Below are 26955 nucleotides of genomic sequence, written 5' to 3' on the forward strand. Positions count from 1 at the left end.
CAGCTGAGAGGAAGCCCAGCCCAGCAGCCGCCCTAGCCGCCCGCGCCTCACCTGCCGCAGCTCCTCCTGAACCTGCTGCTCAGCTTCCTGGTCCTCAGCCCGGGGCTCCTCCCTGCTCAGCTCTAGCCACCGCCTCAGGCTGTGCGCTTGCCGCTGGCAGGACCTGCGGGCGTAAGGCAACTGCTGCCTGGCTTTGCCCAGGCAGAGCCTGGGGACAAGCACACCCGCTTCTGCCGTGGGCGGAGGCAGAGAAGCTCCCCGACCATCCTCAGCCTGTGCAGAGCAGGCCTTGGGGGACCCAAGCCCTTCCCTCCAGTCAAGGCTGCTGCCCATGTGGAGGCCCCCGGGCGTGGGGGAGGCTGGCCGTGGACCCAGAGGGCACACGCAGGGCACCATCCCGCGTGAGTGGCAACACGCCAGGCAGACCACTGGCTTCCAGGGGCACCGCTGGGTGTGAAGTTCTGCTCAGCTCCTCCTGAGCATTGCGCCCTCAGGTCCCTGAAGGTGAGACCACCCTGGACCTAAACGAGCTGGACTGAGCGGGGAGCTGCTCTGCCTGCCTGTGGGGCTGTCCCCGGGGACACAGCGCCCCAGTTGGTCCCCTCGGTGGGGCGGCACGAGTGCCGTGGTCTCACCTGAGGTTCTGCCTTGTGGTCTGGTAGTCCTGCAGCTGCTGCCGGATGCTCTCAAGCTCAGCCTCCACGTCACTGTGGCCAGTGCCCACAGGGGAACAGGCTTGATTTCGGCTAGCTTCCTGGCTCAGTCCAGGATGAGCCGAGCTGCCGGGAGGAGCGCCCCCTCTCAAGGCACTGACAGGCCCACAGTAAACACCTGCAGGGTCAGAGCCAGGCCCAGGCCTGGTGCCCTTGAAGTCCTCAGGAAGGAGCAAGCGGGGGCTGGGGACACCGGCCAGGGACGGAGGGACATGGGATGGAAGCCCAGGCGTCACCGGCTGGGCTGATCGCTGTAAAGGAGAGGTGAACACTGACCAGGGAAGTGGGCGGAAGGTGGGGAGCCGGGGTTCCCTGCGCCTGCTGGGGCCAGCTCTCCTGGCCTTGCCCTCTTCTACACCCGACCCCGCCAGAGGGCCCCCACCACTGGAGCAGCCACTGCCAGCTGTCCCAAGCTTTCACCCCTTCCCTGAGAAAGGTGCTCCAGTCCCCCTCCCCTCCCTCCTGGTGACGCCAGCCCCTGGAAGGACTCGATGCTCCCACCCTCCCTCCACCCGCTCAGGTCGCAGCCCTTCCGGCACAAGCTCCCGTGGGGCCAGCCCAGGGCACACGCGCCTCCGCACGTCCCCGTCCTGACTCCTTGACTCTCACGTCACAGGCCCCAAAGTCGCAACCCCTCCTCCCTGTCACCCCTTCGGTTCTCAGGGGGTTACCTCCAACCTGTGCTGCGAACTCTCAACTTTGATCTGCAGCCCTGACCTTGTTCCTGGAGGCCAGGCTCCATCTGTTGCTTTATCTCAAACCTGACAGGTTCAGGACTCACTCCTCATGCGTCACCTGGGTCCCCAGCCATGTCTTCCCTCTCGCAGTAAAAGAACTCATTATTCCCCTGGTTGTTCAGGCTGGAAACCCAGGCACCATCCTGGACTCCTTCCCTCCCTCTCACCAAACCCATCAGCGCGAGCCCTGCCTGCCCTGCCTCCCACGGCGTCCACGCGCCGCGTCCCAGCCACAGCACCTTCTGCTGGACCTGCGTCTACAGCCTCTTGTGCACCTAACGTCCAGCTTCTCCCTGGGGCCTGCATGGCCCTCCCTGGTCCGCAGCTTCTGCTTCTGTGCGTGTGGGGTGTCCTTTGGTCTCCACCTCCGTGTAAGTGTCATGAGCAGGGGCCTCGGGGGCCGCTCCCTGCTGTGTCCCCAGGACAGTGGCCCCTACACTGGGTGCGTCTCCCGAGGCAGTGAGCACAGCTTTGGCTACAGCACCGAGTGTGCGAGAAAGCAGCAGCAAAGGCCAGGCCAGAACAGGCCCCGGGGGTCTTACCCAAACGGGTACTTGGGCCCCACATGGCGCAAAGGAGGACGGGGGCAGCAGCTCTGGGCTGGGGTGCACCGTGGGCGGCGGCTTCAGGCCAGAGGTGCGTGGCAGGGGGCTGCTTGGGTCCAGTGCTGACCGGGTGGGGCCCACTGGCCGGACCTGGTGTAGGCCGCACTCCCACAGGGCCTGGGACCTGAGGCGGGAGTGGGAGGAGCCAGTCAGGCCGTGCCCCCAGAGGAGCAGGAAGGAGGGGGCCAGGCCGCAAGGCCCCAGGACTGCAGCACCTACCCCTGCCTGCTGGGGGGGCCGCACCCCAGGGGCGCCCGGCTCTGCAAGTGCTCTGCCAGGAAGCTTGGGCGTCGCGGCTGCTTCCGTGCCCAACGGGCAGCATTGCTGGGAAGAAACAGGCTGTCTCTCCAGGCTGCCCAGGGCCTGGGACTTTGTGGGTGCAGTCATCCAGCCCGACCCCTGAAATCCCTCGGAGAGACTGGAGGCCGGGTGAGGAAGGCCCTCGCCCCAGCTGCCTTCCTGGACGAGCAACTCCAGGAGCCTGCTGCCCGCGGGGGCCCCACTCACGTGTCTCCCAGGAGCCAGGCACAGGCTGCAGCAACGCAGCGTGCGGGGCCGGCGTGTCCCAGAGGGCACCCGTCTCCCGGCTGTGACAGGAGGAGTGGGGAGACCACCAGGTCTGGTGAGCAGGGGCTGCCTGGGGCCCGTCTGGGAGGAATAGCGGCTGAGCCCCGGTTAGGGCCCCACAGAAGCGGGGGCAGGATTCTGCTGCATGGGGCGTTCCCAGTGGCTCGGCCATGACCCCGGAGCTCAGTGTCCTTCCCATACTGTCCAAGCTCTGCCCCGGGAGGAGGCGAGCAGAAGGAGGTGAGGAACGGGCTACTCACAGCTCCAGGAGCTGGGGGTCCCCAGGGGCTGATGCCAGGCCGTCCAAGGCTCCCCAAAGCCCACGAGGAGCTGGTGGCCTCTTAGTCTCCAGGGGGGCATCGCCAGCCCCGGCAGCAACGTGGCTAGGAAGCGGAGGCTCAAACGTCACTCTTCTGCTGGGCTCAGTGGACACAGGGGACTGCGGCTCCCTGCCCCGGCCCAGCGCCTTCTGCTTCCAGAGCGTGGCACAGCGACGCACTGCGCGGTGGAGACTGTGGGCCGCCTACAACAAGCCTCCAGTCAGGCGGGGCTGTGCCCGCCCGTGCCCCACGGGGCTGGGGGTGGGGCGGTGGGGACAGCCCAGACCCACCTGCACCTGCTGCTGGGCGTGCAGCTGCTGCCGGAAGGCCTTCGTGCCGGCTGCAAAACGCAGGAGGCGCTCAACGCCCTCCCTGAGGAGCTGCAGGTGGTAGACCTGCGCCGCCTGCTCCTCCCGCGCCTTCTTCCTCCTCGTCTCCTGCACAAGGCCCCGCCAGGCGGCCCAGGCCTCCAGGGAGAGGAGAGGTGAGGCCCAGCCTCCTGCTGAGGCCCCCTCCCACCGGCTGTGGCCTCTGCTGGGACGGGGACCCCGTTACCTTCGCCTGCAGGGAGAATGCCCAGAACCACAGGGCCCGCGCCGTGTGCTGCCGCTCGTGCCTCCTGTCCAGCAGCTACGGACCAGAAAGGCAGTGTCCCCTTCAGGGAGACCCCCTCACGCGGCCCGTTACCCTCAGATCCCTCTCCAGCTGGGTCCGGCCCTGCCTGCCCTGAGGCTAGGCGTTGAGGAAGCTGCCTGGGAAAGAATGGCCAGGAGCTCTGGGGTCAGGAGCAGGGGCAGGACTCCGGACTCTGGGGAGGAAACAGACCGGACCCCTGAAGGGCCAGCGGGCGGGACACAGGACGCAGTCTGCCTGGTGTCTCAGCAAAGCCTCAGTGACGACCTAAAGTGCGCTTCCTATCAATTTCTACACGTTACCCTGACATCTCTTCAACAGGACACTGCAGGAAGGGACTTGGCCTTCGACAGGTTCCCAGGGAAGGAAGCTGGCAGTGCTGGGCAGTGGCTGGCGGGGCTGGGGGAGCCCCGGGAAGAGGGTGAAACCAACACGAACTGGAGCGGGCCCGTGAGGGAGCAGGACTGGGAGGGGGCTTCTCCAGGACGCCCACCTGTCGTCTCCACTGGTGGAAGCAAGCCCGGCTGAGCATCTGGGCCAGGAGTCGGGCGGCCTGCCTCTGCTGCAGCTGGGGAGAGAGCACGCAGTGGGCTGTGGGCCGTGTGCTTGGGGCCGGCAGGTGCCCACACCCAGAGCCCCCGAGGGCAGCGTGGACTCCAGGCCCACTGGCACCTCCTCCCACCAGCAGGAGTCGTCCTGGATGAAGCCAAGGGCCTCCTACACAGATGGGGTGTCCAGATGGCTCTGCAGCTCGCCCAGCGCTGACAGGCGTGGTTCAGATTGAACGGGTTCTCTGCCGAGCCACTGTCCACCTGGGGGACAGGCTCCCAAGGCTGCCTCCCCAGCCTTCACTCACCAACCAGAAAGGCAGCTTTGCACCCACAGGACCCCAGCCACCACCATCCACACTGGCTGCTTCGGAGTGCTTCAGGAAAGACCTTTCCTCGCCGGAACGCGGTCTCCTGGCCCAGACAGCCCAGCCGCATTGGGGAGCTTGTGGAGCTGCCCCTTGCCTCACCCTCTTCCTGACGCAGCCCTGATGGTGCACCTTCCACCGGGCCAGGGCCTCCTGCAGCAGCTTCCGGCAGTAATGCCGCACTGCCTGCTCCATCTGCAGCCTCTGCTGGGCAGCCCTCCGGCTTCGGTCCCGCCAGCACCGAAACCAGGTCTTGAGACGGCCTGAGACAGGTCGGAGTCAGTCAGCTCTTGTGGAGGACGCACGTGGACCACTAGGGCTGTGCGTGCTAAGTCCTTCAGTCATGTCTGACTCTGCGACCCCATGGACTGTGGCCCGCCAGGCTCCTCTGTCCATGGGATTCTCAGGCAAGAAGCCTGGAGTGGGTTTCCAAGCCCTCCTCCAGGAGTTCTTCCCAACCCAGGGACCAAACCTGTGCCTCTTGTCTCCAGCTCTGGCAGGCTCTTTACCACTAGCCCCCTGGGAAGCCCTCACAGACCAGTAGGCAACAGTGAAATTTAGAGGGTGGAGAACCTGGGCGTGTGGGCGTGTCCTCTGAGGACAGCTCCAGCCACCTTCAGAGGCTGCGCCCACCCTGACAGGAGCCAGGTCTGTTGATCGCCGGGCCCCCCACCCCACCCCTGAGCCATAAGCCTGTGCACAGCAGCCACAGGCGCGCCAAGACCCTGCAGAGCCGCCTGCGAGCAGCCGCTGGGCTTGCGGCAATGGGAGGCAACCGAGGCTCAGCGGCCCAGGCAGCCCGAGCCAGGCACGGGAGAAGCCCAGCCCTGCTGAGCGCGTCCTCTGACGGCCGGGCTCCGCAAGCAGGGGGGTCGGGGCCACAGCCTGCGTGTCTGTCACGACGCTCGAGGGAGCAAGCACTCTGCTCTGGTGACGCTTTCCCTTTTGGACTTTCTCCTTTCCTTCCGCCTGGAGCTGTCGCACTAAGCGCTGCTGTTCCCCGGGTCCTGCTTTACACACGGATGTGTGAGCCTCACTGGACCCCCGGGACCACCTCCAGGGCAGGTCCTACTGTTCCCACCCTCAGCCGGCACACCGAGGCTGAGAGGAGGCCCTGCCCGAGTCACGCAGGCACTGACGAGCACGAGTCCCCACGACCCCTAGGCCCTGCTGCGTCCTCCCGCAGCCCCAGCCGAGCCGGGGACCACCGAGGTGTGCCTGAGACGCAGAGGCTCACTTATGCCAAGAAACAGCCCCACGGGTACGGCCTGCGCACGGGCTGTGTGCTGAGAACACGGCACGTCGTCAACAGCCCCCAGCAACCTGCACCAGCCCTAATGGACACAAGCCGAGGGTCAGCCACGTGCCACCCGTCTGAGGAAAGATGCTGCCGGCAGGCCCGCGGGGGAAGCAGCTTCAGCTGTGCCGGTCACCTTCCCCCCGTGGCCGCCTGACTCACACGGTGCCGTGCAGCGCTGGTGCCGGAGCTCCGTCCCAGCAGAGAGCGGGGGCGGGCTGAGCACGTTGTATCTTTCCTGGGAATGACTAGAAACATTTAGCCTTGGTTTCTAGGGTGAGGAGCAGTCTGAGGTCACAGAGGAGCATGCTGGACCCTGAGCTTCCGTCCAGGAGAGCACAGATCTGTGTTCATTGACACAAGAACCAGTCAGAACCAAACCTGAGTGGATTAGCTTTTGTTTGGGAGCAAATGCTATTAAGCCAAGTTAACAACTTAATCCACTTTCTCTATGATCCGATTTAAACCATTTCTCATTCGTTCTAACCAGCAGCTGTCTCCTCAGAGTGTCAGACATGCCCCTGCAGACCCAAGGGCCCCTGTTTCACATCTCTCTCCAGCAGCGGTCCCCCCAGGCCACTGGAACGGCAGGTCATGGGACTGCCTGGGGCCAGCTGGACAGTCCCTGCTCCCCAAGCAGACACGGAAGCAGGACCCTGACAGGGTGGGCCCGACCTGACAAGCAGCTGTCACGGGCAGAACGTCCCCATCAAACTGCCTCCAAGACCCCACTCCAGCTCCAGGTCTTTACCTCTCTGTAGATCTCAAGCCTGGGCTTTCGTTAATGGCAATCGGATGGGAAGAGGGTGTGAAGATGCACTGGGACGCACAGTTTACGCCTCCCACGGCCACATCCACCCCAGAACCTGAGCTAATGGTGTGTGGAGCAACCGATGTCTGGAGTGGGGTGCGCCCTTAACCCAGTGACAACTGGTCTCCTAAGAAGAGACACAGGTACACAGACACGTGTGATGACATGAGGAATGATAAGGCCGGAGTGACCTCATGTCTACAGCCTGCGGCGCAGCAAGGGTGGCCGGGAGCCACCAGAAGCCAGCTGAGGCAGCGGAGAGGACCCCCCTGCCCGCCACCACAAAGCCTTCAGACGGAGCACGGCCCTGCCAGCACCTTGAGCTTAATCCTCACAGGCCTCTCTTCAGCTTCCACACTTTTGCCAAGAGAACGTACTGGTCACAACAAACACCCGCTTCCAACAACATAAGAGACGGCTCCACATGGGCCTCACCAGATGGTCAACACCGAAATCAGACTGATTATATTCTTTGCAGTCAAAGATGGAGAAGCTCCACACAGTCAGCAAGAACAGACCAGGAGCTGACTGTGGCTCAGATCATGAACTAACTCCTTATTGCCAAATTCAGATGACTTAAATTGAAGAAAAGTAGGAAAAAGCACTAAACCATTCAGGTATGACCTAAATCAAACCCCTTACGATTATACACTGGAAGTGAGAAATAGATTCAAAGGATCAGATCTGACAGACAGAGTGCCTGAAGAACTATGGACAGAGGTTCCTAACACTGTACAGGAGACAGGGATCAAGAAGGCAAAATGGCTGTCCAAGGAGGCCTCACAAATAGCTGAGAAAAGAAGAGAAGCAGAAGGCAAAGGAGAAAAGGAAAGATATACACATCTGAATGCAGAGTTCCAAAGAACAGCAAGGAGAGATAAGAAAGCCTTCCTCAGTGATCAAGGCAAAGAAAGAGAGGAAAACAACAGAATGGGAAAGACTAGAGATCTCTTCAAGAAAATTAGAGATACCAAGGGAACATTTCATGCAAAGATAGGCTCAACAAAGGACAGAAATGGCATGGACCTAACAGAAGCAGAAGATACTAAGGTGGCAAGAATACACAGAAGAACTACACCAAAAAAATGACCCAGATAACCACGATGGTGTGATCACTCATCTAGAAGCAGACATCCTGGAATGTGGAGTCAAGTGGGCCTTGGAAGCATCACTATGAACAAAGCTAGTGGAGGTGATGGAATTCCGGCTGAGCTGTTTCAAATCCTGAAGGATGATGCTGTTGAAGTGCTGTACTCAGTATGCCAGCAAATTTAGAAAACTCAGCAGTGACCACAGGACTGGAAAAGGTCAGTTTTCATTCCAGTCCCAAAGAAGGACAATGCCAAAGAATGTTCAAACTACCGGGCAATTGCACTCATTTCACATGCTAGCAAAGTAATGCTCAAAATTCTCCAAGCTAGGCTTCAGCAATATGTGAACTGAGAACTTCCAGATGTTCAAGCTAGATTTAGAAAAGGCAGAGAAACGAGAGATCAAATTGCCAACATCTGCTGGATCATAGAAAAAGCAAGAGAATTCCAGAAAAACACCTACTTCTGCTTCACTGACTCTGCTAAAACCTTTTATTGTGTGGATCACAACAAACTGTGGAAAACTCTTAAAGAGATAGGAATACCAGATCACCTTACCTGCCTTCTGTGAAACCTGTTTGCAGGTCAAGAAGCAACAGTTAGAACCAGACATGGAACAATGGACTGGTTCAAAACTGGGAAAGGAGTACATTAAGACTGTATATTGTCACCTGCTTTTTAACTTATATGCAGAGTACATGATAAGAAATGCCAGGCTGGATGAAACACAAGCTGGAATCAAGATTGCCAGGAGAAATACCAACTTCACATATGCAGATGACACCACTCTTATGGCAGAAACCCAAGAGGAACTAAAGAGACTCTTGATGAAGGTGAAAGAAGAGAATGAAAAAACTGGCTTAAAACTCAATATTCAAAAAAAGATCATGGTATCCACGACCATCATTTCATGGCAAATAGATGGGGAAACAGTGGAAAACAGCGACAGACTTTATTTTCTTGGGCTCCAAAATCACTGCGGATGGTGACTGCAGCCATGAAATTAAAAGACGCTTGCTCCTTGGAAGAAAAGCTACAACACACCTAGACCATGTGTTAAAAAGCAGAGACATCACTTTGCCAACAAAGGTCCGTCTAGTCAAAGCTATGGTTTTTCCAGGAGTCATGTATGGATATGAAGAGTTTGACCATAAGGAAGGCTGAGCACCAAAGAATTGATGCTTTTGAACTGTGGTGTTGGAAAAGACTCTTGAGAGCCCCTTGGAATGCAGAGATCAAACCAGTCACTCCTAAAGGAAATCAACCCTGAATATTCATTGGAAGGACTGATGCTGAAACTAAAGCTTTAATACTTTGGTCACCTGTTGAAAAGAGCCAACTTATCAGAAAAGGCTGAGAAAGATTGAAGGCAGGAAAAGGGGACGACAGAGAATAAGATGGTTGGATGGCCTCAACGACTCAATGACCATGAGTTTGAGCAAGCTCTGGGAGACAGTGAAGGACAGGGAAGCCTGGCGTGCTGCGGTCCACGGGGTGACAAAGAGTCAGACATGACTGAACAACCACCATCTAGTGGGCCCCACTTACCTCTACGCAGCACCAGCTGGGCCTCCCTGACAGCCCCATCCGCCTGCTCTCGGAAATACACCTGCACAGATGCTGCCGCTCGCCACTCAAGCAGGACCTGAGGGGCAGAAGCACAAGAGTGTGGCCACGGCACGTCCCCACTTCCTGGGGTCACCCCGGCTCTGCGGGTGGCTCCCCATGGAGTGAACGGCATTCATGTGGGCTCCAGGAAGTGCCCGCCGTCCATATAGACCCAGGCCACCATGCCCAGGCCCCTCGCAAGAAGCCCTGTATCCCAGGCGATGGGCCCAGAGGAGCTGAACTTCACACAGTGCCATGCAGACGTCAAGTCTCACTCGGGCTCTCATCCTATGTTAAGTGGAAGCTTCATGTCACGTACGCTTTCATACGTGAGGCAGACGTGAAATCACAGAAACAGGACAGAGGGTGCCTGCCGTCTGCTCCCCACACAGTCACGAACTCCACTCCCCAGAGGCCTCCTCCCTTCCGAGCCCCGACCGTCCTTCCAGAGCAGGGCGCTCACGCCGGCCTGTGAACCTCCCTGAGAGCAGACCGGACACTGACCACGTGGAACTGCTGTTTGTCCACGGAGGCCCCAGAGCTGCCAGGACCAGCCCTGGGCTCCCAGCAAACTGCCTTCTTCTGAAACGCCCCCGAGTCAAGGACCACCTCCATCACGGTATGTGCATCCTGTCACATGACGTGACTTGTTCCCACAGCCATGTACCCACCCCGCCTGTGGAGCCAGGGCACAGCAATTCCTGCCAACCGTGACCAATGACCTCACATTCCTGGATGCTCTACGGAAAGCCCCCGAGGCCGTGAATCCCAGAAGGCCGAAGAGCAGCAGGGGTCAGGGAGGCCTCCCCGCTGTACATCCGTGCTGATACGAGGAGACGGAGGTGTGGTGTCCCAAGGGAAAGTTCCACATGTGTGGGAAACCCTGGTTCTAGGGAGAGCTGGTTCAGTCAGTATACGCCCTGCCTTTGTTTTATGGATGTTAGTTCAGAATTCAGGAAAAGGAGCGAGTAAACAAGCCCGCCTGCCGGCCCAGCTGTGTGTGTGCAGAAGGGTGCTGTCTCTTGCTCTGCGCTCCTCGTTCCGTTCACGCCTCTGGAGGCACTTCCAGGCCGCCCCCTCGCAGGAACACGGCCCCAGCCCCCCAGGCGACCAGCTGACCCCCAGGGCTCACCTTGGAGCACAGAGTCCTTCTGTAGTGAGCTGCCGCCCGGGACGTCTTTTTCGTTTCGTCCGCTTGGGCCACAGTGTTCTCTCTCCAGCGATGTAACACACGCCTGTGGGCACACGTGGGGACAGGGTGACCTGGGGGTGGATAGTGTGAGGCTCTTCTGCTCGGTCGTGAATTGAGGTCTCCTCACACCCAAGCGTGTCTGTCGCACGGACGATTCACGTTGACTGCACACCCCGCACACGGCTGAGCGGTGCCGTGGGTGCACCACGGGCACCACGGCCACCACGGCCTTGTGCATTGAGGCGCCACGGGGAACACAGGGCTGCAACCCGGTGACAGCGACAGAGGCGCTGCACCCGCGGTGAGAGAGGTGCAGCCGGGAGGAAGGAGGAGGCAGCCTGCAACAGCAGGTGCTGAACAGACCGAGGCGGGGAGGAAAACAGCGGAGCCAAGGGGCGTGAGGTGCAGACACTCCCAGAGGCTAGAGAGAGGCCTAGAGCAGGGGGTGGGGGAGGGCGCCTCCCGCAGGTCTGAACGGGGCAGAGAAAGGTGCTCAGATGAACAAGACACGCGGGAGATGGCGCAGGTGCCTCCCAGAGGCCCTGCTCAGCACACAGCGCGGGTTCAAGACACATGAGGCCCCAGTGAACAGCACCAGTGTTGGAAACACCAAAGCCTCGCTCTCAGCAGCAGGGGCATGACTGCCAGACCCTGGTCGGAGTCCTCCCAACCTGCCGGGGTCTGCAGCCTGCTCCCTGGTCCCTGGGCTGTGCCGGGGACGCGTGGACTTACCGCAGCAGCCGCCTCTTGTGCCGGCTCTCCCTGGCAGCCGCCTCCTGCAGCACGCTCCGCACCTGGCTCTGATACACCTGCAGGCGAGCAGGAGACTGGAAGACCCGGGCCGCAGCGCTTCCTGCCCTGGGGCAGCCGCAGGGGTGTAGGGCCTGTGCCGCCCAGAGCAGGCAGCACAGAGGGCGGGGGGAGGCCAGGAGCCCACCCAGCAACAGGGAGAGGACTGGCTATGCTCACCTGGTGAGTCCAGCCCCCAGGCCCCCGGGGAAGGACGGGGAACTAGCTCAGGGGTGTAAGACCCACTGGCCAGGGCACTTGCTCTGAGTCTTATGGAATTACTACCTCGGGAGGGGCGGGAGAAAAAAGGAAGGGGAACAAAGCCTTCGGAATCGCCCTCCCTGCCAGCCGAGGAGGTCTGGGGGACCGCGGCATCGCGTACCCCCCAGGTCTGCAGCGCCCTGTGCAGCAAGCTGTGCTGGTGGTGTAGGTCGGCTCGCGCCAGCTTCTGCCACTCGGCACTGCGCAGGGCCCGGCGCTGCGGAGAGGAGAGAGCCGGCCGCCGCAGGCCCAGGGCTGAGCAGGGCTCAGCCGTGCCTCGGTTTCACTCTTAGCTTGGGGGAGCTCGAGTAAAGTGGTTATTAACCCCAAGCCCAGCATCCTCCTCTGTAAACAAGCAGTTCTTAGAGGGCTGTGAGGATGACATGGGGCAAACGCCTCCTGTGGGTCAGTGCGAACATTTTTCACCCTGAAGAGGACGTCTGTGAACCATTAGACCAGGAACTTTAGACTCAGAGTGTCCAGGAGGGACAGCCTGGCACCTAACACAATGGAGACCTATGAGCCAGTCATCTCACAAGACCAGATGGGCACTCACCCCACCTGCCACCCGGCCTCCTGTGCACACTCAGGGGAAGGTGGTTTCCGCGGGACCATGGAGGAGACCGTGTGTTCGCCCTGACTCACCCCAACGAGGCTCCACCCACCCACAGCCCCAGGCAGGCGGTGTCCATGCCAAGGCCTCACCTCCCGCCACCTGGTCCAGGCCCAGCGCAGAAGCCACGCCACGTGGAATCGTGCAGCCCGCACACTGCCCATCCTCCTGCAGGGAGACAGCTGGCGCTCAGCCCAGACCCTGCAAAGCCCTCTCGAGGGGCACCCCACTGCAGCTGGGACCCTGCCCAGGGGGTCTTAAACATGCAGGGGAATCAAGACCCTTTGGGAACAGCTGCCAAAGGATTTGGGCGTTCCACTCAGAACAGCACTCATGCACCCCAATTTTTGTGGACAAATTCACAGGGCTCTGTGTTCATGTGGGAACAGGTAACCAAGGAGGACGTTCAGCATGGCCAGAGTTCGAGAGGTGAGAGACCCTTGAAGCACAAAGCGGATCAAGAGAGAACCCAGGGCAGGACGACGCCTGCAGGGCACACGGGGTTGTCAGCCCTGGTCCCTGACTACGGGGTGTGGTGAAACCACCACAGCCTGCCCCAGCCACGGGTGTTTCAAGTGGCCCCAGTCAGTGAGCAGGATGGAGCTGATGGGCAGGACCTCAGGTCCATAGGCCCTGCTGACCAGCCAAGGTCCTGAGCCCAGAGATCCACAAGCGCCCCAGGAGCCTCTCACTGCAGCCCTGGCTTTGCTTAGACTGTTTCAAGTTGAATTTCTGAATCCAGGCTGACACGACCACCCTCCACCCTCTACCCGCAGACGCTCAGAGCTAACAGTCTGCCACTACAGTCAAAGCTGCCCTGAGCCGGGAAGGGTTTCCGAGGCACGAGTGGCCACTCACTCTGCTCTGAGCCCTCGGGCGCCCTCCCTCCAGACGCAGAAGGCCCTCCTGAGCCGCCCGAGGTGGTGGTGGGCACAGGCCAGGGCATGCTGCTGCTGCTCCAGGCGGTGTGCCGCTGCCCGCTGGCGCCACGTGGACCACGACTGCTGCAGAAGGTGCTGCTCTGCGTGGAGCACGGCCTGCGGCAGGAGAGATTGGACGGGTCACAGAGGCGGCGGTGCGGAAGCCAGGGAAAGTCCAGGCCACGAAGATGACCACAGCGGAAGAGCTGGAGGTGCAGGAGCTGGGCGGGCCCAGAGACCACCTGCAGAGTCCACTGACAGACAAGGCAACAGATGCCAGGCCCGGCCCTGGCCTTGCGAATCCTGGCTGCAGGTGGGTCGCCCTGCAGCACGGGTCCAGGTCCAGCAGCATCCTCATGGGCAAGGCGCCAGGTGCAGAGACCTGAAGCAGGCCCGGCGCATCCCGGCACCTCCCCAGGGGCCCCCGGGGGCCCCACTCACCATCCTCTCTGCCAAGCGGTGTTCTTGATGCTGAGACGTCTTCTGACACCAGATGGCAAACACCTGCTTCTGTAACATCTCCCTGAAAGAATCCAGGTGAATAACAGGAGAGCTCTAACTCCACAAGAATAAGAAGTTCCAAATGACTGGGTTTTTTCTCTTATATTAAGAGCCAAATAAGCCCAGGTGGGGAGCTAGGAAAGCGTACAAAAGCCAAACCCCTCAAATGACCCGACACATTCCACACTTTAAGGAAGAGACGTCACTTTGCCGACAAAGCTCTGATCAGTCAAGGCTGTGGGCTTCCCTGACAGCTCAGCTGGTAAAGATTCTGGTTCAATTCCTGGGTTGGGAAGATCCTCTGGAGAAGGTAGGCTACCCACTCCAGTATTCTTGCGCTTCCCTGGTGGCTCAGCTGGTAAAGAATCTGCCTGCAATGTGGGAGACCTGGGTTCAATCTCTGGGTTGGGATGATCCCCCAGAGAAGGGAAAAGCTACCCACTCCAGTATTCTGGTCTGGAGAATTCCATGGACTGTCAAACCATGGGGTCATAAGTAGTCGGACACGGCTGAGTGACTTTCATGGTTTTTCCAGGAGTCATGTAAGGATGTGAAAGCTTGACCATAAAGAAGGCTGAGTGCGTCACCAACTCAATGGACATGAGTTTGAGCAAACTCCAGGAGATGGTGAAGGACAGCAAAGCCTGAGGTGCTACAGTCCATGGGGTAACAAAGAGTTGGACATGCCTTAGCGAATGAACAACAATAAGGCTTTAAAGAAATGCTGTACATCATTAGTCATCAAGAAAACGAAACAGCTCTCCACATACCACCGAAACGGCGAAGCTGAAGACTTTAAGAACAAACGCTGGGGCTTCCCTGGCAGTCCAGTGGCTGAGAATCTGCCTTGCAATGCCAGGGACACAAGTTCAAGCCCTGACTTCAGAAGATCCCACATGCCGTGGAGCAACTAAGCCCACGTGCCGCAGCTAGTGAGCCTGTGCTTTAGAGCCCCTCAGCCCCGGCTACCGAAGCCAGCGTGCCCCCGAGCCTGCGCTCAGCAGCAGAAGCCCCTGCTTTGAGAAGCCCTCACACCGTAACTGGAGAGCAGCCTCCCCTCCCCACAAGCAGAGGAAAGCCCGCAAAGCAGCGAAGACCCAGCACAACCAAAGCTAAAGAAAGAAACATTTTAACTTTGGTGCAGATGCTGGAGCAACCAGAACCCTCAGGTTTTCTGGTGTGAGCAGAAAATGATATAGCCACCTACAAGATTAAGCAGACGCCCACCCTCTGACCCAGAAGTCTACTTCAAGGTATCTGCCCAAGAGAAGTGAAACGTACCCCACTAAAACAAAACCTGCACAGCAGCCTTAGGCACGGTGGCCGCAAGCTGGAAAACAACTCCTATGTTAACACAGATCGAAACGGTGTCTGAGATACATACGACTGAGTAGTACTCAGCAAGTTAAAAACAGCTATAGATACATGCAATAACCTGGCTCAACCTCAAAAACATTAGGCTGAACTTTAAAAGACTCGAAGACACCATAGAGCAGGTACTATATGATCCCACTGTGCAAAGTCCAAAAGCACGCAAAAACGAACCTAGAATGGCAGAACGCAGAACAGGGATGACTTATGGGGGCGGGAACTGGTGGAAAAGGGCAGGAAGGAACTCTCTAGGAGGATGGAAGCATGCTAGTTATCCTGGGATGCAATTTGTAAAAATTCCATCTACTTTCTTAACATCTATACCTTTTACTGTATGTAAATTTCAGCTCAATTAAAAAAAAAAAAGGCAAACAGTACTGCCTCATTCTCAGTATAATATTTCACTGGCTGGTCAATAAATTATTATTTTTAGCCATAATTCATGAGATTCTACCATGAATTCAGTTTATATTCCTGAAATATTTTTTTAAAGTACCCCAAGAATTATGGAAAGATAGAACATACACTTCTTTTTTTTTTTTTTTGGAACTTTGACTTGCTAAACTCAAACCAAACATGGACATCAATTTACCTTAAGAGCCACAAATCAGTTCCAGGGGATGGATTATCCTTCTCAATGGTCATGGCAACCCTGTGGGATATTATCAATTCATCTCCATTTTACATTTGAGGAAACTGGGGCTCAGAGAGACTGAGTGACTTGCCCAGAGTCGCAGAGCTGCCGAGCGTGGAGTGTGGGTCTGAACTCAACCAGGCCTGTCGGCTTCTAAGCCAGGTTCTCAATCACTCTGCGTTCTTGTGACCTAGGAAGGCAGGAACCTAAAAAACTAAGCTGTCTAAGAAGATCCAGCTAAACCAAAAGAAGTAATGTCTAATCTTTTTCGCCAGCCTTCAAGCCTTCATCTGACTTCCTGCCTTGATTCGCCCTCCACACTTTTGTCTCAAGTGATGGTTCTAAACTCGCCCAAGGTGGATGCCAACCACACCTCTTTTAGGAGCTCCTCTGGGCTGCTTTGAAGGTGCCCTTGATTTCTGGTCTCACGACATCCCAAAATACAAACAAGCAAGCAACAGAACCAGCTCACTTGTAAAGGAAACGTGTGTTGTAGGTAGTGAAGCCATTTGTTGAATGCCTTTTACATTAGATCTCAGCACAGAAACTAAGGCAAAGCCCCTCTCTGCAGCAGAGGGGGCAGAGATAAGTGCCAGCCCATGCCGGCCTCTTTGCTTCATGGCCGCCCACTAAAAGTACCTCCTTGAACTTAGTGTACGGAGCCCAGGGTTCGGGCTGACCCTCTCACACCAGCGTTCGGCGTCCTCCAAAGCCAAGTGCACGTCAGCTTCTCCCAGTGCTGGTCCCTCCCCGTCTGCCCTAAGTGACGCACTGTCCCCAGGGCAATATCCAAAACTGTCACTACTTCCATGCACCTGCTCAAACACCTGTCCGCGATCTACCTGCAGGATCAGGCAGCCCCTCAGTCTGGCCCTCCTCGTCCCACCATCCACTCCCCACCACCCGCAAAGCAAGCCTCCCCAGGGCACACCCCTCAGCACCAGCTCTGAGCCCTGGAAGAACCTGTGTCGACACTCTGAGGACACAGATGGTCTGTTCTTTAGGACTGTTCTCCAACTGTCCCTTGAGTATCAGTCTCTCCTCACCAAGATTTAAAGTTCATACCAAGTCATAGGGCTCCAAAATCACTGCAGATGGTGAATGCAGCCATGAAATTAAAAGACACTTACTCCTTGGAAGGAAAGTTGTGACCAACCTAGACAGCATACTAAAAAGCAGAGACATTACTTTGCCAACAAAGGTCCGTCTGGTCAAGGCTATGGTTTTTCCAGTAGTCATGTATGGAAGTGAGAGTTGGACTACAAAGAAAGCTGAGCGCCGAAGAATTGATGCTTTTGAACTGCGGTGTTGGAGAAGACTCTTGAGAGTCCCTTGGACTGCAAGGAGATCCAACCAGTCTATCCTAAAGGAGATCAGTCCTGGGTGTTCATTAGAAGGTCTGATGTTGAAGCCGAAACTCCAATACTTTGGCCACCTGATGTGAAGAGCTGACTCATTTGAAAAGACCCTGATGCTGGGAAAGATTGAGGGCAGGAGGAGAAGGGGATGACAGAGGATGAGATGGTTGGATGGCATCACCGACTCAATGGACATGGATTTGGGTAGACTCTGGGAGTTGGTGATGGACAGGGAGGCCTGGCATGCTGCAGTCCACGGGGTCGTAAAGAGTCGGACACGACTGAGTGACTGGACTGAACCAAGTCATAAAAAGACCTTCCTCCTGATCCAGCAGCAAGTACTTGGACTTTGGAATCAGGGAGATCTGAATGTAAACACTGGCTGTTGTTACACGGGTGAGTCATTTATCACTTTGAACCTGTTCTCTCCGGGCTGCTGTGAGAAGGAAATTATTAGTGAAGATGATGTCGTCACAGGCAAATGGGCTTCTGTATTTTCCACTCTCCCCTCCCACCACACCTACACCTATGTAGCCGACAGTTAGTCATTAACGACCTCTACACTGTCTTGCACTAACAGGTGGTGCAAACCTGCTCTCAGCAAGTCTGCCCCCCACCAGAGCTAAAGCAATGGAGTTCTGCCCATCCTAACTTTGTTGACAATATTTTCAAGGCTTCAAAAAGTCAGGCTGAGGAACTTCCCTGGTGGCCTAGGAGTTAAGAAACCGCCTTCCAATGTGAGGGACACAGGTCCCCGGTTGGGGTTGACAAAGGTCCCAGGTTGATCCCTGGTTGGGGAACTAAGATCCCACATGCCACGGGGCAACCAAGCTCACACTTACCACAACTAAAGAAGCACCCCAATGAAGACCCCATCCATCAAGAGGGAAAAAAAAAGGTCTAGCAGAAGAGGAGCCGAGCATTTCAGGGAAATCACACTCAAGAAAGCCGGCCAAGGTGATGCGACGTCCAACCACACCCTGATCCGGGAAGCTAATGGGCAGCTTTAAAGCAGCTCACTGCAGCTCGTGATGGGGAAAGGACGTAAAACCAAGGCAATTCTCGAAGCACTTGTACACAGATGGGCAAATGTTTCCCCAGGGGAAACACGGGCTGTCTCTTCTGGGCAGATGAGCTCAGTGAGCCCACAGTTGAAAATCCAGGAAGAACCTGGGCTGAGGGCACCAGCAGGCTGAGATATGAAACAAAGGGCTGCATGGGCAGCAGACCCGGACCCGAGACACGGGGCTGGGTGCGGAGAGGAGCCGCGTGGGGTACCTGTGAAAGCTCGCTGCCCGGGCCTCGAGGGCTCGCTGCTGCTGGCACCACCGCCAGAGTCTCCTCCACGCCTGGAAGGCTGCAGGCAGGGCTCTCTGCTGGAAGTGGCAGTCTGCTCTGGCCTGCAACAGCTGAGGGGAAAACCGTGAATGACCATTTGTACTTTACATTAAAAACGAAAAAAGTCTTTCCAGGTCCCATTCTCAAGGGAGGACTGCTTCCGATACAAACACCTTTTAAAATGAAAAGCATTACTTTTCATTTCTGCCAACGTGACAGGTGAAAAATGAAATGATAGGTAAAAAACTTTCCCTTTCATTAAGAGTGAATTAAGCGTCTCTCCCTACATTTGACCCCGTGTGTGTGTATGTATTTATCTGGCGTTTTTCCCTATGGCCCAAGTGTCCATCCTCACTGCCCAGTTTCCTGTCAGCATCCGACTCAGTGACATATATGGGTTTTTTGAACCTTAAATTTATTAGTCCTCTGTCATGTGTGTGATCAATTTTTGTTTCCACCTGTGTCTTTCGATTTTATAATACTTTTTTGAAATACAGAGTCTTTAAGTTTTTATGTAATTATAAAAGGCTACTTAATCTACCATAGGACCAGTAAAATCTACCATATGACCCGGAAACCCCACTACTGGGCATATACCCTGAGAAAACTATAATGAAAAAGGACACGTGTACTCAGTGTTCACAGCAGCACTGTTTACAACAGCCAGGACACGGAAGCAACCGAAACGTCCATCAACAGCTGAATGGAAAAAGAAGTTGCGGTATATATATCAGAATAAAGATAGATGTACATATCTCAGAATATTACTCAGCCATAAAGGAGAATGAATGTGAGTCAGTTCTAGTGAGGGGGATGAACCTAGAGCCTGTTACAGAGTACAGTAAATCAGAAAATAAACATAGCATACACACGCATATACACGGGATCTAAAAAAGTGCTACTGTCTGCAGGGAAGGACTGGAGATACAGATGTGGAGAATGGGCTTGTGGACACAGTGGGGGAGGGAGCGAGTGGGAGAATGGGGAAGTGGCCTCAGCATACAGACGCTACCAGGTGTCAGACAGACAGCTGGTGAGAAGCTGCTGTGTAGCACCGGGAGCCCCGTCTGGCCCTCTGTGATGACCTAGAGGGATGCGATCGGGGAGGGGGAGGGGGGATGTATATGTGATTATGGCTGATTTGCACTCCTGTATGGCAGAAGCCAACACAAGTTAAAATTAAAACACATGTATATTTAAATTAAAAATAAGAAAAAAAAAAAAAGGCTACTACTGTTCTGTCCAGTTTTAAGCTGGCTTAAACTTCAGAACATTCAGAAAACTAAGATCATGGCATCTGATCCCGACACTCCATGGCAAAGAGATGGAGAAAAAAAATGGGAAGAGTGTCAGACTTCATTTTCCTGGGCTCCAAAATCACTGAGGATGGTGACAGCAGCCACGAAATTAAAAGACACTTGCTCCTTGGAAGGAAACTTTTGATAAACCTAGACAGAGTATTAAAAAGCAGAAATATCACTTTGCTGACACAGGTCCATTTAGTCAAAGCTATGGTTTTTCCAGTAGTCATGTACAGATCTGAGAGCTGGACCATAAAGAAGGCTGAGCGACGAAGAACTGATGCTTTTGAATTGTGGTGCTGGAGAAGACTCTTGAGAGTCCCTTAGACAGCAAAGAGATCAAACCAGTCAATCCTAAAGGAAATCAACCCCCAATATTCATTGGAAGGATTGATGCTGAAGCTTCAATATTTGGACCACCTGATGCGAAGAGCTGACTCACTGGAAAAGACCCCGATGCTGGGAACGATTGAGGGCAGGAGAAGAGGGGTACAGAGGGTGAGATGGTTGGATGGCATCACTGACTCAATGGACATGAGTTTGGGCAAACTCCAGGAAGTAGTGAAGGACAAGGAAGCCTGGTGCGCTGCAGCCTACGGGGTCACAAAGAGTTGGACACGGCTGAACGACTGAACAAAAACAACTGCTATTCTATGGCTCCATCATAGGAAGCCGTGCCACTGACAGAACGATACGTACGCCTCCATGGTGCAAAAGCTTGGGGCGGGGGGGAAGCATACACATGTGTGGCAGGTTCAAGATAGGGCTGGCTGCAGGGAACTCCCTGCCAGTCCAGTGCCTCGGGCTTTCACCACTGCGGGGCACGGGTTCTACCTCTGGTTGGGGAACTAAAACCCCCATGCCTCGGCCAGAAACAGTAACAACAAATAGAACCAAAAAACAAGACCGCAAACTCTTTGACCTTCCTTTCCTTGAATCTGGGTGGACAGTGACTACTTTGACCAACGGTGAAAGTGACACTAAGTGGCCTCTAAGGCTAGCTCGTAAAGGGCCACACAGCTCCTGTCCTGCTTGTGGGAACACTCCGGGAGCCCTGAGCTGCAACAGAGGAAGTCTGCTGCCCAGGGGCCGCCATGTTGGAAGGAAGCCCGAGCCTCTGGGGAAGGCCACGGGTAGGCTCTCTAGTTAACAGTCCCAGTGGAGCCCTGTCTTTGAGTCATTCCAGCCCCAGAACCAGATGACTGAGTGAGGAAACTAAGCTGAACGGCTCCAACCTCCTGCCACTAGAATCAGACCAGCAGAGGCCCCAGCAGCACGGAGCAGAGACCAGTCAGCCTTGCCATGTCCTCTCTCAGGTTTTGACACACAGAATCCTTAAAACATAATAAAGTGGTGGTTGTTTTAATCCACTGAGTTTGGGATGATTTTTTTCTCCAGAGCAATAGAAAATTTCACAGCGTGCCTATGTGTGTGTTTGTGACACACACTCCTACTCACACAGAAGAAAAAAAATATCAGGTTTACTCACCAAATGTCATCTTAGAGGCAGGATTATGGGTGTTTTTTTTCTTTTTTTATGTCTTTGTACACTTCTCAAATTTTCTGTTATGTCTACCTATTGCTTAGGGGCATTTTCAAGTATAAACAAGAGTAGTAGCAATAATATAACAAATCCCCAAAGACTTCTCACCCAGCTTCAACAACAAGCAAACGTTCTCGCCATTCTTTGTAATATCACTTCTTAAATAGAAGGAAATGCATAATACATTAATTTTTATCTTTCCTTAAAATAAAAGGCACTGATGTGTTCCTGGATATCTGAACCAAGCAATACTACTCAGATTGTTAGCTACAGGTTTTTTTAAAACACAACAGCTGAGCAGGGCTCTTACTGTTTTTCAAACCATCCACTGTGTGGGCTGCGCTGGAGGCCTGTACAGATAAGGACTAGACCCTTGACCTTCTTCCAGTGCTGGGCCCCAGGGTTGAGCGGGTCCCTTTTTTTCAGGGAGAAATTCAATGAGACCCTTTGCTTCTTTTCCACCTTGAATAAACATAACCTTTCAACTCAGGGGCTCATGTTATTTTTCTAAAAGGGCTCTTTCTTCATACGCTGTTGTGCTTGCATTAAATAACCTTGAGAGACCAGGTGGCAATGTCCTTTCCAAAACAGCCACATAATCCAAAGGGATGTCAAAGAATGCACCAATTCTAAGCCTTTTCCAGGTGTGGAAGGTAAAGGCGACCCAGAATCGACCCATGCCCTGGTCAGTCCCAAACATCAAGGCACTGGGGTGGTTTTTGGGGTAAAGTCTGAAGCAGTCACCAGCAGCTCATGTTTGTTCGCCTGTGTCCCTCGCTCATCCAAACACGGTCAGGGCCTGCCCTCAGCCAACAGTTCAGGAGATGAATGGAGCAGGGCAGGCTCTGTGCCCAAGGAGCCTAGAGCCTGGTGGGGTGGAGGGGGTGGGGGGCACCAACGCCAGGTGATGAGAAGGCCGCATGTGGGACGGGGGCAGGGGCCAGGGCTGACACCTGAGCTAAAAGGGCAGTGGTTAGACTGGGAAACAGGAGCAGGCAGAGAACACCCAGGAAGGACTGGCGGCTGGACTGTGCATAGCTGTGAAGGGCAGAGCGGACACAGGGACAGGGAGAAGAGCTGACAGGACCAGCCCCCAAGGGAGTCAGTATGATGTCCAAACCAAGCAGCCAGCCAGACTCCTTAGATCCACGAGTCAGACTCGAGCAGCAGACAGATGAGGAGGTAGAGAGGGCAGCAGCGAAATCACCATGAGGAGCCTGGTTCGTGTCCCCGCCCGTTTTCACTAGGGGAAGGCCAAGCAAAGAGCTAAGCAGCCCATGTCCTACTGTGAGGCCCTGCAGACATCACCAATTGAACACTTACTCCCCTGAGCCTGATGAGGCCTGGAAACCCACCTTTCTCAGTTCAGCGATCAGCCATTGTTAGAGCCCCCCAGGGGCTGAACTGCAAGCCTTGTGAGAGTAGGAACCCTCTGTGCTTTGTATCATAGCTGCATTCTCAAGGCCTGGCTTGGTCTCAGGCACAGCAGCTGTTCAGTCAGTCTTTCTCCACCTGCCTCCTCCCACCACTGCGGGCACCTGTGTCTCACGTGGTTTAGCTCTGGGGCATGGGACTCAAGGCTGTCCACCTTCCCTGGCATCTCCCGAAGGTCCCACGGGATGAAGGGCTGGCTGAGGACAGTCAAGACATGAACAGAATGGCTTGTACGCTCATCGCCTTCAGAGAGCAGCTGTGCTGTCAAAGCACACGGAGGCAGGGATGGGAGTCATGCAGACCGTGACACCCCTGGAGGCCCTGGGGCAGGACCTCGAGCTTTTCGCAGTGCCCTTGCCTCCAACCCAGAACACCAGGCCCCCTGACACAGGCCTTCCCCAAGAATCTCTCCAACGCCAGCCGATCCAAGAGCATGAGCCAGCAGAGCCCGCTGAGCTGAGGAACTCCATACCTGCTGGGATCGCCTCTTCTGGGTGGACTGTGACCACAACTGGAAGCACTTGCGAAGCAACGTTATTCTGAAACAAAACACGCCACCAAGGGAATCACCTCCCACTTCCAGGTGTCTAAACTTTTGTTTCACTTTAAGGAAGGTGAATCTGGGCACAGGCACTTCTTGAGCAGTGCCGGGGCCCTCAGGGGTTTCATTCTAGGAGAGAAGGAAATAATCTGATTTTTGACATGAAATCCACCAACCCCTGATTTTGGACTGTGGTCCGACCCCCAAAATTTAACAGCTTTCTTGTAAACCTAATTGGACCACCAAGGACAGTGGACTTGGAATTAGGTAATATGTATGAAATCCCCCAAATATACTGAACTTTCCGGTTTTATGGCCAAACTCTGGGGTCTTTTAGGACCACGTTGGTCTGTGACATGCCTTCACAGTAATACTGAAATTGAGAACCACACTCAGCTTTGTAAAACAGGACTTGTAATAGTGATATACCCTGGTAGCTCCAATCTGAGTCGGCTAAATACTGGGATTCTGACTCATTAAAAAGTGCTCCAAAATTGGACCCATAGCTATGCAAATTAAGTTATACTCTTGGGGGAGGGTTTATTGAACATGTCTTGCAGCAAGAAAGTGAATAAAAAGTAATGAAAAAATATTTTAGACAAGGGGATTCCCTGGCAATCCAGTGGTTAGGGGTCCACACTGTCACTGCTGAGGACCCTGGGTCAATCCCTGGTGGGGGAATTAAAAATTCCACAAGCCAGGAGTGGTGGTCAAAAAAAAAATAAAAAGTGAACAGCGGTTCCCTCTGAAGAATATGACTAAGCCGCTGAAAGAAGGCGTCCAGGCAGTCTTTATTTTTCACTTTCTACTTCTTTTCTATACATTCTGAGTTTCCCCTGTGGACATGTGGTGCTTTTACTTACTTACTTTAACTGAATGTTTAACTGAGGACACGCTTCACAACCTCCAAGACCAAGCCACAAACACCCAGCTGCCTGGGATGTCTCTGTAACACTACTGATGCCTGAATTCCAAGACAGAACGTCACTGACGCCTGAGACCCGAGGCACTGGTGGCCGAGCACCAGCTCAAGCGCTCCTCATCCCAACCCCCGCCTCGTCAGCCCAACGGAAGAGGCAGGCGCAGGAACCACTGGTCCATGGCAGGGCCTTTCTGAACCTGCACAGTAACGTGGGGAAGGGCGAGTGATGACTCCTACAGACCAGCAAGCAAGTCACAGCAGGTCCCTGGGGAGCCTGCAGGCCACATCCCTACCTGCTGTGGTCCCAGGCAGCACGCAGGAAGGGCAGCTGCTCTCTTTCCTCCCTCTGCTCGAGCCGCGACTGCCAGAGGTTCCAGACCCTGTGCAGCAGCTGAAGTGAAACAAGAAGAAAATGGAAGTTCATTAACACAAAACGATCTCTCCTGACCCTGCTGCTGCTAAGCCACTTTAGTCGTGTCCAGCTCTGTGCGACCCCAGAGACGGCAGCCCACCAGGCTCCCCCATCCCTGGGATTCTCCAGGCAAGAACACTGGAGTAGGTTGCCATTTCCTTCTCCAATGCATGAAAGTGGAAAGTGAAAGTCAAGTCGCTCACTCGTGTCCGACTCTTTGCGACCCCATGGACTGCAGCCCACCAGGCTCCTCCGTCCATGGGATTCTCCAGGCAAGAGCACTGGAGTGGGGTACCATGGCCTTCTCCACTCTCCTGACCCAGTAGGCAGCAAATTGGTAATTCCAGAAGACGCAGGAATTACCTCAATTTGGAACACCCGACATGTAACAGACTTGAAAAATAATTACGGCCAAACTATATGGAACTATTCTGGGCCAACATAAAAAACAAACAGCTGGATCTATCAGATCTGTGGAAATCAAAATGAAGAAGCTGTTCCTAATCGGAGCCTCATGGAGGCCAGCACCATTTTAGAAACTAAAACTGATCTTATCACATATTACTACTTATGAATCTTTCGTGACCCCACGGACTGCAGCCCACCATGCTCATCTGTCCATGGGACTTCCTAGGGAAGAATACTGGAGTGGGTTGCCATTTCTTACTCCAGGAGATCTTCCCAACGCAGGGACTGAACCTGGGTCTCTTTCATCTCCTGCATTAGCAGGTAGATTCTTTACCCTGGTGAAGCAAGCTCACTATCTACGACGTAGTCTTGCCAAAAGACATTTAACTTCAATCTAGTCAAGCCCTTAGATCTAATTTCCAGTTCATAAGAGCTACACAGGAAAAAGGGAAGTCAAATGACATCAAAAGTACACAGAAAAATGGAGACTAGGAGGACTGCACAAGAAACTGGTCTTCCCTTTCAAAAAGTCAACGTCATTAAAAATACATACGTTATGCTGAGCGGAATGAGCCAGTCACAAAAGGGCAACGTTCTATAAATATGAGGTACCCGGAACAGGCAAATTCACAAAGACAAGAAGGAAAGCAGTGGTCGCCAGGGGCTGGGGGAGGGGGAGGAGACGGGGGTTTTATTGTTTTGGTTCTGCAGGATGAAAGGATTCTGGAGATGGACGATAGCTGCACAGTGACGCTAATGTCCTTAAAGCCCCTGAACTGTACACTTAGTGGTCCAGATGATAAATTTGCACAGTGACGCTAATGTCCTTAATGCCCCTGAACTGTACACTTAACGGTCAAGATGATAAATTCGGTGTGTTTTACCACAATTAAAAAATAAACATGTTAAACAAAAGAAATGGAGGGTGGGAGAAGCTTATTGATTTACTAGAGTCTTAAGAGACATAACCCAATGTAGTAAGTCATCAATTTTTAATTGAATCCTGGCTTGTAAAAAAACAACTATAAACACATTTGGGTCGGGGCAACTGAATTTGAATATGTGGTTGGTATTGGTTAATACTGGGCTTCTCAGGTGGCGCCAGTGGTAAAGAATTCTGCCGATGCAAGAGATACAGGTTCGATCCCTGGGTTGGGAAGATCCCCTGCAGTTAAGAAATGGCACCCCACTCCAGGATTCTTGCCTGGAAAATCCCATGGACAGAGGAGCCTGGAAGGCTACGGTCCAAGGGGTTGCAAAGAGTTGGACATGACTGAGTGAGCACACACTGGTTAATATTAGAGCATTGCTATTCGTTTTGTTAGGGATGATGATGATATTGTGGTTACAGAGCAAAGTGTTCTCATTTGGGGGCAATGCAGACTGAAATGTTTAGACATAAAGTGTCATAACATCTGTAATTTACTTTGAAATGACTCAGGGAAAAAAAGCAACTGTTAACAATTGTTGAACTTAAATGGTAAACTGAGGTTTATTATACTATTTTTTATATTTTTTCTGTACATTTGAATACTTTCACAATAAGAAAACCCCCTTCTACGCCCAGAAGCACAACTGACAAATGAAGGTAGAATGCTGGTTACCCTCAGGAGAATTAACCACTGAAGACGACACGCACGGTGCAAGCAGTACCAAAGTCCCTGGAATGCAGGACTTAAGAGTATATTCCCCAGGTCCAGGCTGAATCCACAGTGCTTGGCCTCCGATTCAACTACCATTTTTTTTTTTAAGCAAACAGATTAAAAAAACGGCATCACATAAGAGAAAAACAAGAGTTTCTCTATCCTGTGGTACAGATCACTGAAGAATATGGACCTGAAGGTTTTGGAGTCTCAAGATCTGAACAAACCTCTAAGCACAAAGGTTAAAAAAAAAAGAGGGAAAGAAGGGCCATCAGAAGTGTCTTGGTACAGAAGAGGGCCTCACCATGACATCGTGCTGTTGGTGAGCAAGATTCCTTCTTATCCGTTGAAGACGGGCATGGGTCACGTTGTCTTTCAGGGCTTTGAAGCAAAAACGCTGTGAAAAGAACGGACATAATCAGCAGTGTGCCTGTGACAGTAAGCTCGATGCCGGAGAAGGTGGTGGAAAGCTCAGC

The 26955-nt window shown here is 54.4% G+C and overlaps 1 protein-coding gene across 1 annotated transcript in view; it reads right to left on the reverse strand.

Annotated features, from left to right (window-relative positions):
- Positions 1-26955, reverse strand: part of SFI1 (SFI1 centrin binding protein) — a 79496-nt gene that overhangs the window by 205 nt on the left and 52336 nt on the right. The window contains 20 exon segments of the mRNA XM_018060927.1: positions 52-163; positions 636-964; positions 1993-2179; positions 2275-2379; positions 2883-3145; positions 3233-3409; positions 3498-3572; positions 4069-4143; positions 4594-4754; positions 9239-9335; positions 10431-10533; positions 11223-11299; positions 11662-11757; positions 12246-12321; positions 13012-13190; positions 13515-13596; positions 18216-18346; positions 23026-23092; positions 24310-24407; positions 26784-26876. Of these exon segments, the coding sequence (XP_017916416.1) occupies positions 52-163; positions 636-964; positions 1993-2179; positions 2275-2379; positions 2883-3145; positions 3233-3409; positions 3498-3572; positions 4069-4143; positions 4594-4754; positions 9239-9335; positions 10431-10533; positions 11223-11299; positions 11662-11757; positions 12246-12321; positions 13012-13190; positions 13515-13596; positions 18216-18346; positions 23026-23092; positions 24310-24407; positions 26784-26876 (2583 nt within the window).

This window comes from Capra hircus, chromosome 17, assembly GCF_001704415.2.
Source record: "Capra hircus breed San Clemente chromosome 17, ASM170441v1, whole genome shotgun sequence".
Taxonomy (NCBI): domain Eukaryota; kingdom Metazoa; phylum Chordata; class Mammalia; order Artiodactyla; family Bovidae; genus Capra; species Capra hircus.